The following is an 18,085-nucleotide window of genomic DNA, read 5'->3' on the forward strand; positions in this document are numbered from 1 at the left end:
TCAAGAGCTGGATGCTCTTGATGGAGAGCTGGATGGTTAAGCTGGATGCTTAACCAGCTGAGCCACCCGAGCGCCCCCAATATTTATTTTCTTAACACTTTTCTCTAGGATGATCACATACTACTTTAAAATTGAACAAAAGAATTAAATAAGTGTGCTACTACTTCCAAAGCGTATCTCCTTCACACAAAGATGACTTACTATATTAAGAAGGAAAGCATAATCTATGCCTCTTCAAAGAATATAAAGTAGACCATTATCATTTAACAGGTGTATCTCAAAATTATCTTGGTAAAAATCTAGTTGGTAAAAATCTACTTGGTAAAAATCAAAATATCTACATTTAAAGCCCAGGAAGAAGTGGGACTTTACAATCTTATGGACATTGTACATCAACATCTTCATTATGCTTTGGAATCTGAACTCTTGACTCCATGTTTCCAGTAAATAAAAAGGTTATTCATGCTTTAAAAAAAAAACTAAATGATATACTTGTCAAGGAGCTTTCACACTATGGTTTTAGGCACCATATAAATACATAAACAGATAGTTTGCACAGGGAAGAGAGAGTATGAGGGATTTTGTAGAGTCCTGCTTATTCACAATTCATAAATCAGCTTATAAGGGTAGAAGTTATGTATGACAGGATACTGTCAGGTCTATTTCTGCCTCAGGCAATGAACTCAGGAAAAAAATGCAGCACTCTGAAATTGTTTAAACTACTAATCCCAAATACTTTCATTTTATAGAGATATTTGGGAAGATACATGCTGTTTCATGTAATAAGCTCTGAGCATACAAAAGAAAATGCAACCCCAAGCATCAGAGAACTGGACATTGTATTTACCTTAAAACTACCTCATTGTCATTGGTATAGTTCCCTGGTATAGGAAAAGAGTAAATAGTATATTATTAAGGTAGCATAGTATATTATTAAAGTAGCTAATGTGTGTGTTTCATTGATCTATTAATGTTAACCTGGAGATTGATATGCAACTCTATGTTTCAGTTGCCCAAAGCTAGTCTAAATAGACCAAGAACAATAAAACATGCCTGTGGATATAGGTCAAACACTATATGCTTTACATTCCTCAAAAACAAAACTAAAAAAAAAATTTTTTTTAAGCTTTTGTTTTTGGTGTTTCTGGCTAAAAGAAATTTTCATCCTAAAACACAATCTGAAACCTAAAAAACATAGGAAATAGGCAAAATTCTTTCTTTCTTCTTTAAAAGCAAAATATGGTAAGTTTAATGATACAAGTTTTAAAAAACATTTTTTTAAGTGCTAAGAGTAGATATTCATACATCTTTTCACACTAATTAGGTTTATTTTTCAAATTATAACTGTTTTAGTGTTTAACTTGGTAAGAACTTCAGACATGATGAAATATGGTTTGACAGTGTTTTTCTAATGGGGCTTGGTGAGCCCCAGACAACGCAGCATACTCTTCCTTTCTTATCTCACTGTGTTTAAGGCTACCAGCTTTATAAAAAGTTTTGAGTTATCTCTAAGTTCTCAAAATACCTATCAATGGATAACAAATAACATTAGGTAACAATTACTGAGCATATATGTATCAAGCAATAGTATTTGTGTTTTTAATATACTATAGCATTTAGCCTTCACCATCAGCCTGCAAAGTAGGTATCCTCATTATGCCCACTTCACAGATGAGAAAATTGACAGGACTTGCAAAGGTGAAGCTAAGATTCTAACATGAGCAACTGAAGCTGATTCCATGTGTCAGTGGTTTAGAGTAGGATGTCTGACTTGCACCAAAGTATGCTTGGTTTCTACTTTGTGGCATCATACATTTCACTCTTTCAACAGTGCAAAGGCAATGCCAAGGCACATCCTTTGCATTGCTCTACTCATTCACCATTTTCAGTAACTGACGAGTCTCTTTCGCAGCTAGTGCCTTAGTCTACCCTGTAAATGCAGAGGGTGCTTACCTTACCAATGTATGATTGCCATCTAGTGGTAAATATGTACTAATAGCCAGTTCTACCATGATAAGTTACCCATGTCATTCCTAAAAATTGTCTTGATACAGAAATCCTGCTAAGGAACTTAGATACAAACAAAATCAAGTCCACTGTAGACAACTGATGGTAATGATCAGTGTGCGTATAGTATTACTTTGAAACAATACAGCCTTTGGGAGACTGACCCTTTGTGACAAAAGTTTTTTAAATGCCATTGGTTGTATAGGCTGTATAATATTGGCCCAATGCTTATAATTAAAAGTTTTCCACATACGTTTTCTTTTGTAAGTTACAAATATGTTAGAAAATGCCAGTGTTCAAGCTGTTTTAATAAAAAATGATCATTATCATTAAAGAGAAGAAAAATATGTGCCTAACATTTATCGAGAATAAACACCAACGAGTAACTAAGCTTGCACAGATATATGAGAGTCTGGACAGGACTTACTCCTATGACTTTAGGTATTTTAGGTATTTTAGGTATTCTAGGTTTATTTCCCCCCTTTGCCCTATTACCTCTAAGGACCCACTCCTCTTTTGATCTAGCTAACGCCACGACATCCAGATTCTACCTTCACCTACCAGATTTTCTTAGTTTCCCAAATGTTCCAAAATCCACTCTCCTTGTCAATTCCAACACAAGAGGCTAAACATTATTTACAAACATATGTGTCTTAGTACAGATGATATATTTTTATCCAACTGTTTTAAAGTAATTTTCAATATTCATCTACTATTATAACATACTATAATGTCCTCATAGTTGAATCACTTATGTTTTCCACACTTCTCAAATACAAATCTTATTTGGTTATTGTATCCTGATTTCTTAAAACATATGACTGAATTCCAATTTCTACTTTCTCTTTTTAAAAAATTTTGCATAATTGTAAAATGGGCCTATAGTTATGAGGGGGACTACATTTGTTCAGTTTAGAGTTATGTTTTTGCTATATTTTTAAAACCATAATAAAATTTCCTTACCTTCCTTGTCCTCAAAGAATTCCTTGAATCTAAAAGTTAATTAATTTTTTTAAAATAAAAGTTTAAAAACTTAGCCAATAGAATTGCTCAACATGGGAATGCAAGGTAAAACGTCCAACACTTTTTTCTTTCCATTGCTATTAATCTACTCTGAGTTTCCATTCCATCGGTTCAGTGTTGGTAATGTTTATTTTTATAGAAATCTATTATTTTAACAAAAGATCCAAACATGTGTGTGTGTGTGTGTGTGTGTGTGTGTGTGTATGAACCTCTGGGGCTTTAACTCCTCCCAAATCACGAAGGTTTCTATTTGTTTCCACACTTTTATTTTTCCATCAGTTTTTTGAGGTATCTACTTATATTATTATAGTTTCTTATTTTACTGTTTTTCTCAAAAAACCTTTTAGATCAATACATATTCATTTTTTTAATTCTAATTTAATTTCTATTTTTCATTTATTCATTCTTTTGCTTTTCTATAGTTTGCTGACCAGCTGTGGTTTTTCATTTGAATTTATAATTCACTTATTTTCATTTCTTTGGTGTGTGTTTAATAATAAAGCATTGAAAGCTATGAATTTTACTCTGACTACAGCTTTGGTTACATCTCATATATTTGGTAAGTATTGTGGTAGTGATTTTTACCAGCTAGGTAGTGACAGTTTACAGTTCCTCTATGACTCAATATTCACTAATTCACTTTTTAATAATGTAGGTTTTATTTTATTTTAGCTATTGATTTTTCTTCTTTTATTATTAAATCGTGTTTACAAATTACAGATTGTATAACTTCTATTCTGAAGAACTCATTTACATTAAATTTTTGGTGTAAGATTTATATGTTTTAAAAAATGTAAAAATAAATGATTTGAAAGAATCTATACTTTCTCTTCACAAAGTATGAAGTTCAACATATACTATTAAATACACTTACTAGTTTATTAATTCCTCTAGTTCCATTGTAATTTTGTTTACTTGGTTAAAAACTGAGATAATCTTTGACTCTGATGACTGGGTTTTGTCAGAATCTTCCTGTACTTACCAGATCTTTTGCTTTATGTATTTCCACATCATATTATCTGAATCCTCAAATGAGAAGTCACCTTCTCACTTTATTTTTTTCATCTGTCAATCCTTCTTTGCCTAATAGTAATATTACTATGACTGTTGTATTTGTTGCATATGCATTGAAGAGGTCAACTACGGCAAGGGAAATAGGACAACAAAGACTAATTTGGGTAAGTCAGGGTATACCACTCTCATATCATATAGGATTGACCTCCAAAGGAAATTTTGGTTATGTCATTATGGACGAAGAGACACTGCACTGAATGTCATAGTAATCAGGAAGACATCCAGCTGGATTTTACATAAGTTATAGCTCCTAGTTACACTTAGGAACAACTGCAATTACAAATTAAATAAAGAAAATGCACAAGTTTCTTTTCTTTTATGAAGAGCACAGGGATCAAGTATATGTCAGTATATAGTGTATCCACTCTGAGCCTCTTCCAAGGGAGCAGAATCAAGTTGATTCCACATATGAACTCTGAGAAGGCTATAATTGCATTCACTAGCCAATTACATATTGAAGTACAATTTTTGAATCAAATTTATTTTGTGTTTAATTCTTTAATTATAGATAAGTATATAGAGAAATAGAAAAAAAAAAGTATTATCTTCAACAATGAACTATTTTTTTACTGACCAAATTACCTAACCATAAGAAAAATCAAATGTCACAAATTTAAATTTCAGAAAGTATAAATTTCAACAAATTTTAAAACATAAACATTATATATGTGTATATGTAATATACACATATTATATATATATTATGTACCTACGGCCTTCAGTGTTGATTTGCATTATAAAATTTTGAGGTTTCAAATATAAACTCTTTCTGAAATGATTTCTATCCCAAATATAAAAGACTTTTTCTTGTTTCTAATAATCATTTATCATTTTTCATTAATTCCACAAAAAGAACAGTTGTTATTCAGTATCTCTCACTTAAAAACATTTAAGGTTAAATGTATTTGTTTCTCATTATTTTTATCCTATGCATTAGGAAAAAAAAAAGAGTGTAGCTGCATTTTACTACAATTCTGCCAAAGAAAGTACTGAATGTAAATTCATATTATGAGTGAATAATGATGTATTTCACCTCATTTTAATTTCAGTAATTGAGTGGGAAAACAGGAAGATCTATTAAAAGGACCTTGTGCTGGTCAAGCACTAATGAGAAAAATCTCTGAGTCACTGGCTGCCATGGTAACAGGGCATTATGTAAATCTGATTAACATGCCCAGCAGCTACAAAAGTGATAGACTATACTACTAATTGCCTTGTCTCTGCTAGCAAGATGGACTTTATGTTCCTAAGGGGTGAGGAGTGGCATGAATCTGTTTATCTATATACCAGATATGAAATGCACTACATGTTTAAAAATTAAGTTCAGACACCTAGTGCCATAAATAAATTACACTTTGAGCAGCTTTTCAAAAATTAAAATACCTCGGCTACTTTTCTCATTAACTCACAAATTTCTGAACAATTTATTTTTATTCAATCTAATTTCATTGTCATTCAATAAGACAAAGAGTTTAAAAAGCAAGGGAATTTTGTTAAAACATGAAAATAAATCCATAGCGTCCTCCTAAGAACAAAATTTTCCAATGGAAGTTTAGAAATTGTACTAAGAACTATGAGTCTCCAAGACTACCTAGACCAGAGAGTGTTAGAGCCAGATGCAAGGGTATTTACAAATGTTAAATATGATAAAGAGGGGACTACAGTCAGGATTGGGGGTAGGAGTTGTCCCCAGGAACAAGTGTGGGCAGAGCTTTCTGCCACTAGGAAAAGAAATATATCTATGTGTTTAACAATGTCTTTACTTCTGTGCCCTTGGTCTCTGAATATCAAAATACAGTGAAGTCTGCAATTATAGGGTTCGATGCTTTCACTTTTGCTTTGTTCTCTTTAATATCTTGAATGTCATTAAATTTTTAAAGAAATTGATCACTGCCTTCTGATCCTTTTTGGTAGATAACTTAATTCTAAGAGGAAAACCTGCAAATTAACAGAAGCAAAGTAAACACTGGCAGGTACTCTTGACTAGAAATGCATGTGCCTTGTCAGAGCTTGTGTCTACAAGGAGCATTCATAGTGCTTGTCCTGGGATACTTATGACTTTTGTTAAATGTGTCAGCATGTGGACTAACTTTTACATCCTTCAAATATCAAAAGCAGTCAATCTAAAGTCAATATAACGAAAGCCAAAAAAGCATTTATCTACATGTCTCAAAATTCAGTGGAGGGTGTGGGGTTCCAGAGAGAAAAGCAGCATCAGAGCCAGCAAAGTATAAACTTTCATTTATACAAGAAGACTAAGTCCTAGAGATCTATTGTATAACATAGAGTCAATAATATTGTATTGTATTGTATACATGAAAATTTGTAAGAGGGCAGATGTTACATTAAGTATTTTATAATAAATATTAACAATAATGTGGGTGGGAGGAAACTTTTGGGGATGATAGGTATATTTATGGCATAGATTGTGGTGGTGATTTCAAAGATGAATACTTCAAACTTACCAAGTTTCATGCATTACCTCTGCACAATTTTTTGTATGTCATTCATACTTCAATAGAGTGGTTTCTTTTCTTTTTTTTTCTTTAAGATTTTATTTATTTACTTGACAGACAGAGGTCACAAGTAGGCAGAGAGGCAGGCAGAGAGAGAGGAGAAAGCAGGCTCTCCGCTGAGCAGAGAGCCCGATGTGGGGCTCGATCCCAGGACCCTGAGATCATGACCCGAGCTGAAGGCAGAGGCTTTAACCCACTGAGCCACCCAGGCACCCCCAATAAAGTGGTTTTAAACAAAAGCCAGTAGAGTGACAAAACAGAGTAAATAAGTGTGTTCCTGGAGAGAGTAGGCAGGTTCAGGGAATTGTGTGTACTGACCTGGGATGGAAACAGCAGTTGGAAAGCCAGTCAGTGTGGCCGAATCCTGTAAGAAGCACGTTGCCTTTGGGGAGCCCCACCAACTTCCAGAGGCGGTCCTCCCCACAGGTGACCAGGATGTCTTTGCGGGGGTGCATGATGATGCTGCACAGGGAGAGACAAGAAAACAGTGTTATGGGGAGATAATAGCAAACGGCTCCACATTTTGAATAAATGAAATGACAGTGGTTATCCCATTTCAGCAAGGCAGGACCGCTCGCAGAGTGTTGGCTCAGGAGTCAGAAGAGCCAGGTTCTACATCCTGGCCATAGCTCTAATGCTTACATTTTTCTGATAGCCATCAATCTAACCAACTTCGCTGGATCTCAGATTCCTCATTTGAAAAATAAGATGATTGGTTAGGCGAATATCTTAATCCTGACTTGAATACCATAATTCTGATTTTCCTTTTACAGAGGAAAAGTTATGCCAATGATAATTTAATGTTAGGATATTTGGACCAGTAGCCATGCTTATTATAGAAAATCGAGATTCTTTTCAGACTACAGTGTATCTTAAATCAGGCATTATCCAGGAAAATATCATGAATCATAACCACATTATCATAGCTCTGTAACAAATACTATAAATGAAACATTAACTCCATGGCCCACTATCTATACAAAGTGAAGAAGCTCAAATTCTAAGCTAATATGCCACTTAAATTGGCTTCAGTCAATGCACAGTACACAAATTACGGTAATGAATTCAGGATGCATAAGGCAATTCCCACTCTATAAAGGCATAGAGGGAAATGAGAAAGAAGTATGTAAAATTAATGATTAACACATTAAGCTGTATTATTTGAACTGGGCTATGATCATTGTGGCTATTTAAATACTGGAGTTAAACCATTCTAAAATCAAGAGTCTACAAGGTTAATGCCTGATATTTTACCTATGGCAATGCTTTAATCTTATTTATATAGAGTTTCATCTATGCTTTACAATGTAATAGGAACAAATGTGCCCAATGTGAAGCACCTATTAAAATACCAGCCTATTTATTACCAACAAATTGTTCAATTTCAACACAGCCATCTCATATCAAAGACATAATTTATCTACTTGCCTATATAGTGAAGTAAAACAAATAATGACTTAAAAAATAAAAATTACACATTCATTTCTCCTGCAGTCCATTCTATGAATGGCCTTGTTCTTTTCTTCTGCAATACAGAATTCAGGAAATCAATTTCTTTATGACATCATGGTCTCAGCCCACACCTCCATCATTAACTCCAAGGCTTACATGAGACCAAACTTTCCTCATTATGGATCCCTTCCAGCAATACCATTAAATCCCAAAATTTGGGGCTGCAAAATTATGTCCTTGCATTAGACCTATACAGTTTTGGGAAATCTGCTGGGGTCAGTCACTGTTGGAAATATTCAATTTACAGGCATGTAATCACTACAAGCAGGACCTTCTTTCTAGTGAAACACTGCCTCATTTTTTCTCCAGCATTCTGCTGCTCAAAATAAACACAAGAGGGAAATTAGTCATTTTGCAATTCATCACAATGTTGGTTTGTGACTTTCAGAAGGCCAATTCAGGAAAGGAATTTATTACAGCTCAAATGTGGTAGAGGATACATTTATAGAACTTAATTAGAAGAAAAATATGATGAGAGGTAAAAAATGTCAGATTGAAATGAATTCTATATTCAAACACATATAAGAAGGCAAACCAAATTCTTGAAGCTACTGAGTATGATATATGTTGGCTCGAAGCTTTCTTGGCAGACACGTGCACACTTGGCTAGATGATAAATTACCCTCTTTAAGTAAGATAACTAAAATCATTGATGTCTTTACGGACTTTGAAAGATAAGTTTCCAAAATGACTTTTGTGAGGGGAGCTATTTGTAGAAGTTAAAGAGAAAATATAAACACAAACTCATTGGTAGTTAATCAGTTTTGTAAGTGTTTTTCCAGACTTTTCTGATCCCTTCTACTTTGGGGCCTCCTCCAAACCACCTGTAGTATCTACTTCTACTTTGTATGGTCTGATTCTATCATCACAATCTCTGGTTTCTTTGCTCATATAAACCTTTTTTAATAATAATTCTTTTTTTTTCTTTTTAAATATATCTCATCTATAAATGAGTTTTCTTCTAATTATTCTGGACAAATTTCAATCAAACATAGATATCCTATTTTTAAAGAATATATGTCACTTCATCCATGAATTGGTCTTTTTAAAAATATTTATTTATTTATTTATTTGAGACAGAGAGAAAGAGAGAGTACATGAGCAGAGGGAGGGGCAGATGGAGAGGGAGAGGAGAAGCAGACTCCTTGCTGAGCAGGGAGCCAGATATAGGGCTAGATCCCAGGACTGTGAGAACATGACCTGAGCCAAAACCAAGAGTCAATCACTTAACCAACTGAGCCACCTAGGAACCCCCATCTATGAAATGGTCTTTAAGTAAACAGAAATATACCCAGAATACACAGACAAGAATGTTTCATAACAATCAATCAATCAATACTTGTTATTGAATTAGTCACTCAGTAAGTATATCTGCAAAGATGGGGTCATAGTGATAAAGACCCCCAGTCAAGAGTAGCAAATCCCAGCTCAGATCACTCTGTGTGAAAGATCAAGATTGGGAACACAAGGTAAGAGCCATGGACCACAAATATTTCCAAGATGTGTGAGTTCAGTATTATTACCAACTCCACTGTGAGGCAGTGGTGTCTGAAATCTTCCTCCTCTTCCTCACTGGTTAACAGTAATGACATCTAGCACTACTTGAAAACCGAATATGCACCAGAATTTGTACTAAATGGTTACTTCTCACAGGTGGACTAAAAGCTCAGGAGGGCGGTAGGTTAGTGCACCTGCTATACACTCAGCCCCAGTAGTGGCTGGCACATACATAGGAGCTCTCCATAATGCTTGTGAAGTATCTGAGTGACTGACATTGGTGCTGTAAGTTTTGTTATTTTACAACTAAGTGAACAAGAGGTTGAGATATTATAAGTTGTTCATTATATTCAAGTTCACATTCAGTAATGGATGGATGCTGACTTTGAACTTACGATAGTCTCATGATTCTACGGTTCATGATTTTCACAACTTCTACTTAGTATTAGTCTTTCATAGTTTATTATTTATATGTGTGTATTTTAAACATCAACAATCCCTATTACAGAAATTAGTGATATTATCATTTCCCATAAATGCTTAAGTCATTCAGTCACTATTAACACTGAGTTAGGGGTGCCTGGGTGGCTCGGTGGGTTAAAGCTCTGCCTTATGGCTTGGGTCATGATCCCAGGGTCCTGGGATTGAGCCCACCATTGGGCTCTCTGCTCAGCGGGGAGCCTGCTTCCTCCTCCTCCTCCTCTCTCTCTCTCTCTCTGCTTGCCTCTCTGCCTACTTGTAATCTGTCAAAAAAAAAAAAAAATCTTTAACACCGAGTTAAAGAACACATCTAGGAACTGTCAGTGTATATATCAAAGCTGGGTACCACTTGACTGTGAGTGTCTTAAAGGCGTCAGTGGACCCTATCATGTACAATTAAAATGCTCTGGGGCTGCAGGGGAAACCAAGGGAGTAGCATTCTCTAACAGTCCTGTCTGCATTAGGCCTCTGTCCTAATGTATTATATGTTGCACTTACTAAGATCTTTATTAAATATCTTCTCTTGTGCTACTATTATGAGCCTTATATTGTGCTTCAAGCTGTCAGAGGACATTGAGTTTTTATCTACCTATTTTCATGTGACATTCCATAAAGAAAAATGTAGAAGGATATTTTAGTAAGCATTGATTCCATAGGCTTTTAATTCATCGATAATTTCCCCAGTATATTCAACTTTTATCATTCTGGTTATCTCTGAATCAGTCTTTTGAAGAAGAACAGGAGAAATAATGAGTTAGTTTCTGATAACAAAATGACAAACATTAACTCATTTATGCTCATAATGCCCTGAGGAGCTAGGTGAGTCTACTATTATATCCATCTTGTAGATCAGGGAACTGGTACACGTACAGGTTAAGTGATCTGCTCAAGGTCATGAAGCCAGGAACTGGCAGAGTGAGGACATGAATATAAGCAGACTGTCTCCAGAAGCCACGTCTCTTAGTAGAGTGAGCTGAGAACCTCAACTGCCTTTTCTTTTTTTAGATGACAAGGGGGCAGAATCCAACCCTAAATGTTGTCTTATTTCTATCTAAAGAATCTATGGAGATGCACCTTGAAGTTTCTATAGAACTTTTTTTTTTTTTTTTGTCATTTTCTAATGATGTTTGAAAGGCTTTAGTTGCTGTCGCTTGTTATTTTCTGGAAATTGGACACTGGCTAGGTTCAGAGTGGTGGGGAATGAATGAACGATGATTGAGAAAGAAGTACTTATGATCTAAAGCAGATGTTGGATAACTTTTACTCTAAAGGTCCAGATAGTAAATATTTTAGGCTCATGAACCATACGGTCTCTGCTCTAACCACTCCACTCTGCCATTGTAGAATGAAAGTAGCAATAAACAAAACATAAATGAATAAGCAAGGCTGTGTTTCAATGAAACTTTATTCAACAAAACCTACTTTGGGGCCCTAGTTTGTCTAGTTGCCTGCTCCTGATGTAAAGCATTCGCATGGCATGAAGTAGACTAGTGTTTAAGCGAGTAGGCTCCAGAGTAAGATGTAAGTTTGAATTCTTGCTCCAGTGTTTACTTGCTAGGCATCCCCAGGTTCAGTCACTTCCCTAGCCTTTTCCTCAGCTTCCTCATCTGAAAAATGGGAAGAATATAGTATTGACCTCATAGATTTGTTTTGAGAATTAAATGCATGTACGGGACTTAGGATAGTGGCAGGCAAGTAATGAACTCAGTGAACACTATCACAGCATAGACAGAATCCCTGAGGCCAGCATGCCTGGATTTGAATATGGGCCTACAAATTCCTTAGTAGCTAATTACATTGTATAACCTCTCAGTCTCAGTTTCCATATTTGTGAAAATGAAGGAATTATAAATCTCATTCATAGAGGTGTTGTGAGGATAAAATAAGTTGATATATGTAAAGTGGTTGAAACAATATCTGAACATGGTCTCTCCACTGAAGCTAGCTATTATTATTATTCAAAACTATTGTACATTGTTATAACCCACCCCTTCATGTAGTTAACTTCTATAAACCATAATGCTTATTTTAAAGAACACGGGTAGTAAAATTAGTACTTAAAATTGTAGATATTTAGAAATGATGTTTCCATATGGCTTTGACAGACATTGGCCATTCCTGGGGTTTATTTGATGTTAAATCATCTGGTGAAAATGTAGCCCCCACACATAATACTTTCACAAGTAAACAATGAAGTTTTGTTGGTTGTTTATTTCATGACATGTTTATTTCATGACATGACTTTTAGAAATGCATTGAGGAAAACAGTAGAGAGTATGTGTACACTGACTCCTTATCTCTGTCTTCACATATATAGCTGGCACAAAGTAGTTGTGGGTCATCTGGGAAAGCCTCTGCTAGGCCCTAGGCATCCTCAGATAAGAACAGTACAGTTCCTCTCCCCAAGCTCTGTCCACAAACAGGTGTCCCTCTCGTAACCATAAGATGACTTTGCTTCTCAAAGTTGTCTTCCTGAAGTTCTAATTAATAAGAATAATGAGCTCTTACTTAATATCTTCTTGGCACCTACTCTAAGTGCCGCAAAGTCATTTTACTTTAAACTTTGAATATAAGCTTTCTGCTTCTCTTTAACTTACTATTAATTATAATTACAAGATTCGAAGACAAAGGCCCTGTCACCTCATTCCCAAGTTAATAAGCTTGTGACTAGGGTGGAAATAGTACAGGAAAACATCTTAGGGATTTAAAAAAAGAAAAAAAATGTGGATGAATGCTAGTCCTGCTTCTTCATTAAGTCATGTTCTGATGAAGTATCCATAAAATGTTTTGTTAAACAATATCCCAGGCAAGTTACATAAAGTATTATGTTCTGTAGGAGATTTTTCTTTTATAATAGGACATATTCCTTATAATAGACCACATGATATATACTTCAAAAGCTCTCCTCTCTAATTGAAATTGTTCTTTCCAGTAGTGGCATTACACAAGAATATTTTGGAAGGAATATGTGTAGGTGTATGGAGAACACTATTAATTATGAGTAGAGTCGGTGACATAAGCACCACTGTTAGACTTTTCAAAGGGAAGAATATTAATCCAAAAAAAGATTGTCACAAGAAAGACTAATTAGATATCCCTGTCTTCACTTTAGGTTATTCAGCATTGTAAATGTTTCCTTCACTTCAGTTCACAGGCTCTAATTATTTCCAACACAGAAGATGCACCGTAGTTTGAAAAGGAATCAATATCAAAATGTGTGCCCCATAAACTTTGGGTGACCACTTATTTACTTATTCTTAAGGACAGCACACACTCACACATGTTTTTCTCCAGCTTATCAGGACAAATATATATAAAAGACTTGTCTCACTGTTACTCAGTCAATAATTGCATCTTATAATTGGATATGCTTCAGGATTTACAAAGCACTCTAATGTGCAACTTTTTTTCACTCTTTTGACAAATATGTATCAAGAGCCTATGATGCAGTATGCAAAACAGACAGGGGCATCACCCACATTACTTCACTCATTTACATGTGAATGGAGGGAAACAGTAACAATAAAATAACTGAACAAAATAATTCAGCTATGAGAAAAACATAACAAAGTGATATGGCAATGATTTGGGGAGTGAATGTTACTTTTGATGAGGTGGTTAGGGGAGTCTGTTTGATCAAGATGTGACATCAGAATGGCAAGAAGCTGAAATCAGAATGGCAAGAAGGAAGAGACATCTTTAGGATGATTTAGGAGCAGGTACAGGTGACTGCATGTGTAAAAGCACTTGGCTGAAAGGAGTTGATGTATTCAATGGACAGAAGGAAGGTCAGAGGGACTGCAGAGAACAGCAAGGAGGACTGTGTTGAAGGTGGGTGAGGAACAGTAGAAAGACAAGAACCAGATATAGGCTGAGAAAAGAAGAGAAAAGTTTATCCTAAGATCACCGAATGGCTTTAAGTAGGAGAGTGGTATGTGGTTGGGAAGTATTCAAAAGCACTCTCTAGCTGTTACGTGGAAAATAAGAAAGGAAAGAGCAAGAGAAGAAACCAGGACATTTAGCTAGAAGTATACAGCAGTAACTTAAGAATAATGGCCTTACATCTAGTTAACAGATAGTTCCTCATTGTTATGACAGATATCACTTTACTATATTATCTTTAGAAAGAGTCAGCCCATAGTTATTCTCATCAACAAAGGATATTAAGTAATTAAAAGTACCTTAAAAAATGCCAAAGTAAAATGGAACAAAAGTCATAAAACAAATATGTGCACAAAACAATTAGAAATCTGTCAAAATGCAATATCGAGTCACATTCACTTTCAGAAGTCAGCTAAGAAAATGTGAAAATAAAAAATCTTAATACTTCCCAGTCGCTTTAAGTTTAAAAACTGTGATATCATAGAGTTTATTCAAAGCTAAGTCAGATTTATATTGTCAAGGTTTGGAAAGTAGCATCTTCCTTTCATTTTTACTAAATAGGTGGGGCATTTTCATAGTTTATGGATTTATTAATAATGCCCTGGGAGGTAGCCAGAAAAGCTAAATTCTTTTTTTATTTTTCTTCTTCAGTATTTTTTCAACTTTATATGTACAATAAATTTGGAGTATGTGGCATACCAAATAGTCTTCCCTTTGTCCTGCTCCCTGGCTGGTAGTGCTAACCCAACCATCAACAGGTAAGAGGCAGGAAGGGCTGGGTGTGTGTTCTGGGTCATCAGTGGTGAAGGGCCTTCACCAGGGACTTTGATTGCCCAATAGATATTCAAAAGGCCATATACCAAAAGAACAAATTCAAATACACTTTGTGTAACATCACACATATAAGGAGTTCATAGACTAAACGCAAATCATTTTTCACAAGATGTAAATTGTCTGGCTCTTCTCATCCCGTGTGAAGAAGCAGTTCAATACAACTTTCACAAAATCTTTGTCTTCTTTGAATTACATGGCACAAATGTATATTTTTATTTTTTTTATAGATCATAAGTAGGCAGAGAGGCAGGCAGAGAGAGGGGGGGAAAGCAGGCTCCCCCTGCTGAACAGAGAGCCTGATGCGGGGCTTGATCTCAGGACTCTGAGATCATGACCTGAGCCGAAGGCATAGGTTTAACCCACTGAGCCACCCAGGTGCCCACAAATGTATATTTTTAAACTAAAGTATTAGTTTAATTTAAAATATAATCAGTTTTCTAGGGAAAGATTTCAGTTTAAAATCCAATCTTAGCTAATCTTAATTAAACTAAATCAGCTGCTTATAAATAAGCATAATACTATTTTTGTTATACTAATGTCTATAAACTAATATGTGTTCCATTGAGATTTGTAGATTTGTTTTAATATGAAAAAAATTCTCCAAATACATATGCAAAGGTAAACATTTTCCACTGATATTCAACTCAAAGGTCATTTATGAAAAGTCAACATATATGTAAATATGCAGCCTAATAAGCTTTAAAAACCAGTTGGACAGTTGGATGTCTGTATTTCACAGGGTGGAGATTGTGCCCACTCTGGTGAGTGCATAACAGAGGCCATTTCCCAAGTATCTTTCAAGAAGAAAATTCTTAAGGCATGGGGACCAGTGGCCTTGAATAAAAGCCACTTAAATTTATTATGTCTCTGCTTCACATAAAAAAATGTGATGTCATTTATTCTGTCTCCTTCACTTTATTCTTGTTTTACTTACCAAATAAAACATATCTTAGAAAGGGATACTTTCAATCTGAATAATTCCATTCCATTTTCTCCAAAAGTTGTTGAACTTTGGAATATATGAAAGACCATTTCAAAATACATACTTAACTAAATTAAATTTATAAACTCCAAAGACAAAGGAAGCCAGGCCCTGCTAGTCAGGTAAATGGAATGAGGGAGATCATTAAAACAGGTTAACTGTTTCCAGATTTATGAAAATACCTCCTGGAACTTTCCTGTTACTTCAGCAGCTGAACATTTTATGCTACATAGTTTTATACACACTGTGCTTCCTGTTATGAAATCGCTGTAGTTCTTTATGGTTTAACAGGTTTGAAAGTTACATTGCACATTTATGTTCTTAAGAAACCCATTTCAATAATAAAGTTTATTTGGTTATTTCATGTTTCAGCAATTTACAAGAACTCTGTGTAGCTATGAATATAAAAATTTTCCATTTCACATCTTAGTATATTAGTGACACAGAGTAGATGCTTTTTTAAGCTACAGTCAAACATCCCCATGGTAAGAGCTCTATCACAAAATCTCTTTTCCAGGAGAAAATTTAAAAATATAACCCAGATATATAATCAAGGAGTAATTGGAAGTATTACTAGTTAAGACAAGGAATTAAGGTAAATTTTCATACTGCAGTACAGAATTCTGTTCTGAACATAGCCAAATTTGTTAGAAACCACTAAGCCAGTGTAAAGATTATGATATTTAACTACTGACACATTTTTTGGTACCTATTTGATAAATACATTAGAAAGCCAAAACCAGTTATTTATGGTTGATTTATTATTGAAGAAAACTCAGTAAAATTCAGTACTTTTTTACAAATATATTTTGAAATTTAAGGAACATTTTGAAATTATCATAGGTTATATAGATCATTCTGACATCTGATTTCTAGATCAAAACGCATGCTAAGGTCTCATTTATGTCAGAGATCATGTGGCAAGAGTGATGGGGACAAGAGAGGGCACCATCTCTGAGTTTGGTACTCACTGTATGTAGCTGAGGATATTAGAGGGGAAGCTGAGGAGCTGTAGTGAGTTAGCTCCTAATCAGTTTCCAGTGAGTAGGGGATGATGAAGGAACGAGAGTAAAACTCAGTTATAAAAACATCTCAATAAAGCTGTGTGGAAAGCACAAACAAGTTCAATTCAGGGTTGGCAACCAGATGTATAGAGCCAGGAGTGATGAATACAATGAAAAATGTAAGTCCACGGGGTGGAATTCGGTGGCCAATTGGGCCCAAGTGAGAAATGATCAACACATAAAATAGTGGGGCTTAAACCCTAAAGAGGGAATGAGGTAGACAGAAATAGGTCCAAACAATGACAGGTTAAGAAAACAAGGAACAGACAGGAAAAGGGTCCTGATAATTTGCCATACAGTAGGGTGCTGTTCTATCTTTTATTCCCATGAATTTGTCTCTGCATCGTAAATGCTGCTGACATCTTCCTTTCCATGTGAAAGAAACAAAAATGAAGAAGTATGATACATTGGCTACTTCTATATCCAACTACCCACTTTGGGTAAGAAAAGGGGACAGGGAGAGCAATCCCAGCAGCAACCTGCTGCAATCTCAGGGAGGCGCTGGCCAATACCGCAATCAGAGCCACGACACAGACACTCAATTCCATGACTTATTATCTACCTTGACTTTCACCAATTCAGTGAAAGAAATAAAAGGTACGTACCATCCTCAGTTCTCTAAAGCACACAGTTTAATCAACTCTTCTTCTTTAAATAACTCAAATTACTTTCTTTATGTAACATTCAATGTCTACAGCAGAGACTCTCTTAAAATTATTCAAAGCTGGGGTGTCTGGGTGGCTCAGTGGGTTAAGCCTCTGCCTTAGGCTCAGATCATGATCTCAGGGTCCTGGGATTGAGCCCCGCATCAGGATCTCTACTCAGCAGGGAGCATGCTTCCCACTCTCTCTCTCTCTCTCTGCCTGCCTCTCTGCCTACTTGTGATCTCTCTCTGTCAAATAAATAAATAAAAACTTTTTAAAAAATTACTCAAAGCTTCCCTGTGCCATGTGGCTCTGCCTCCACCTACTTCTGGCATTATATATGCATGTGTGTTTTAAACACTTATGTTTTATGTTTTAACACTTTTGTTTTTTTTATATTGTCCTTAGCAAGGAAAAGAAACTCACTATAAGAGCAACCGGGGGTGGGTGGTAATAAGTGTTTGCTGCAGTGTTTATCAAACCCTTAATCTTGCTTATTCAAGCTTCCCGCGTCTAGTTGTCCTTTCTTTACCTAACTCATGTAGGTATAAGAATGCCTAAGAGTTTAAG

The 18,085-nt window shown here is 35.3% G+C and overlaps 1 protein-coding gene across 2 annotated transcripts in view; it reads right to left on the bottom strand.

Moving 5' to 3' along the window:
- The window catches only part of SPAG16 (sperm associated antigen 16), a gene marked incomplete at both ends in the record, with an annotated part of 1,046,083 nt that overhangs the window by 544,475 nt on the left and 483,523 nt on the right, over positions 1 to 18,085 (bottom strand). For both annotated transcript variants that reach the window (XM_080799476.1, XM_080799475.1), the window contains one exon: positions 6,939 to 7,082. In XM_080799476.1, the coding sequence (XP_080655602.1) occupies positions 6,939 to 7,082 (144 nt within the window). The remainder of the gene's footprint in view (positions 1 to 6,938; positions 7,083 to 18,085) is intronic.

The sequence above is a fragment of the Martes martes genome (genome assembly GCF_963455335.1).
Source record: "Martes martes genome assembly, chromosome: 3".
Taxonomy (NCBI): Eukaryota; Metazoa; Chordata; class Mammalia; order Carnivora; family Mustelidae; genus Martes; species Martes martes.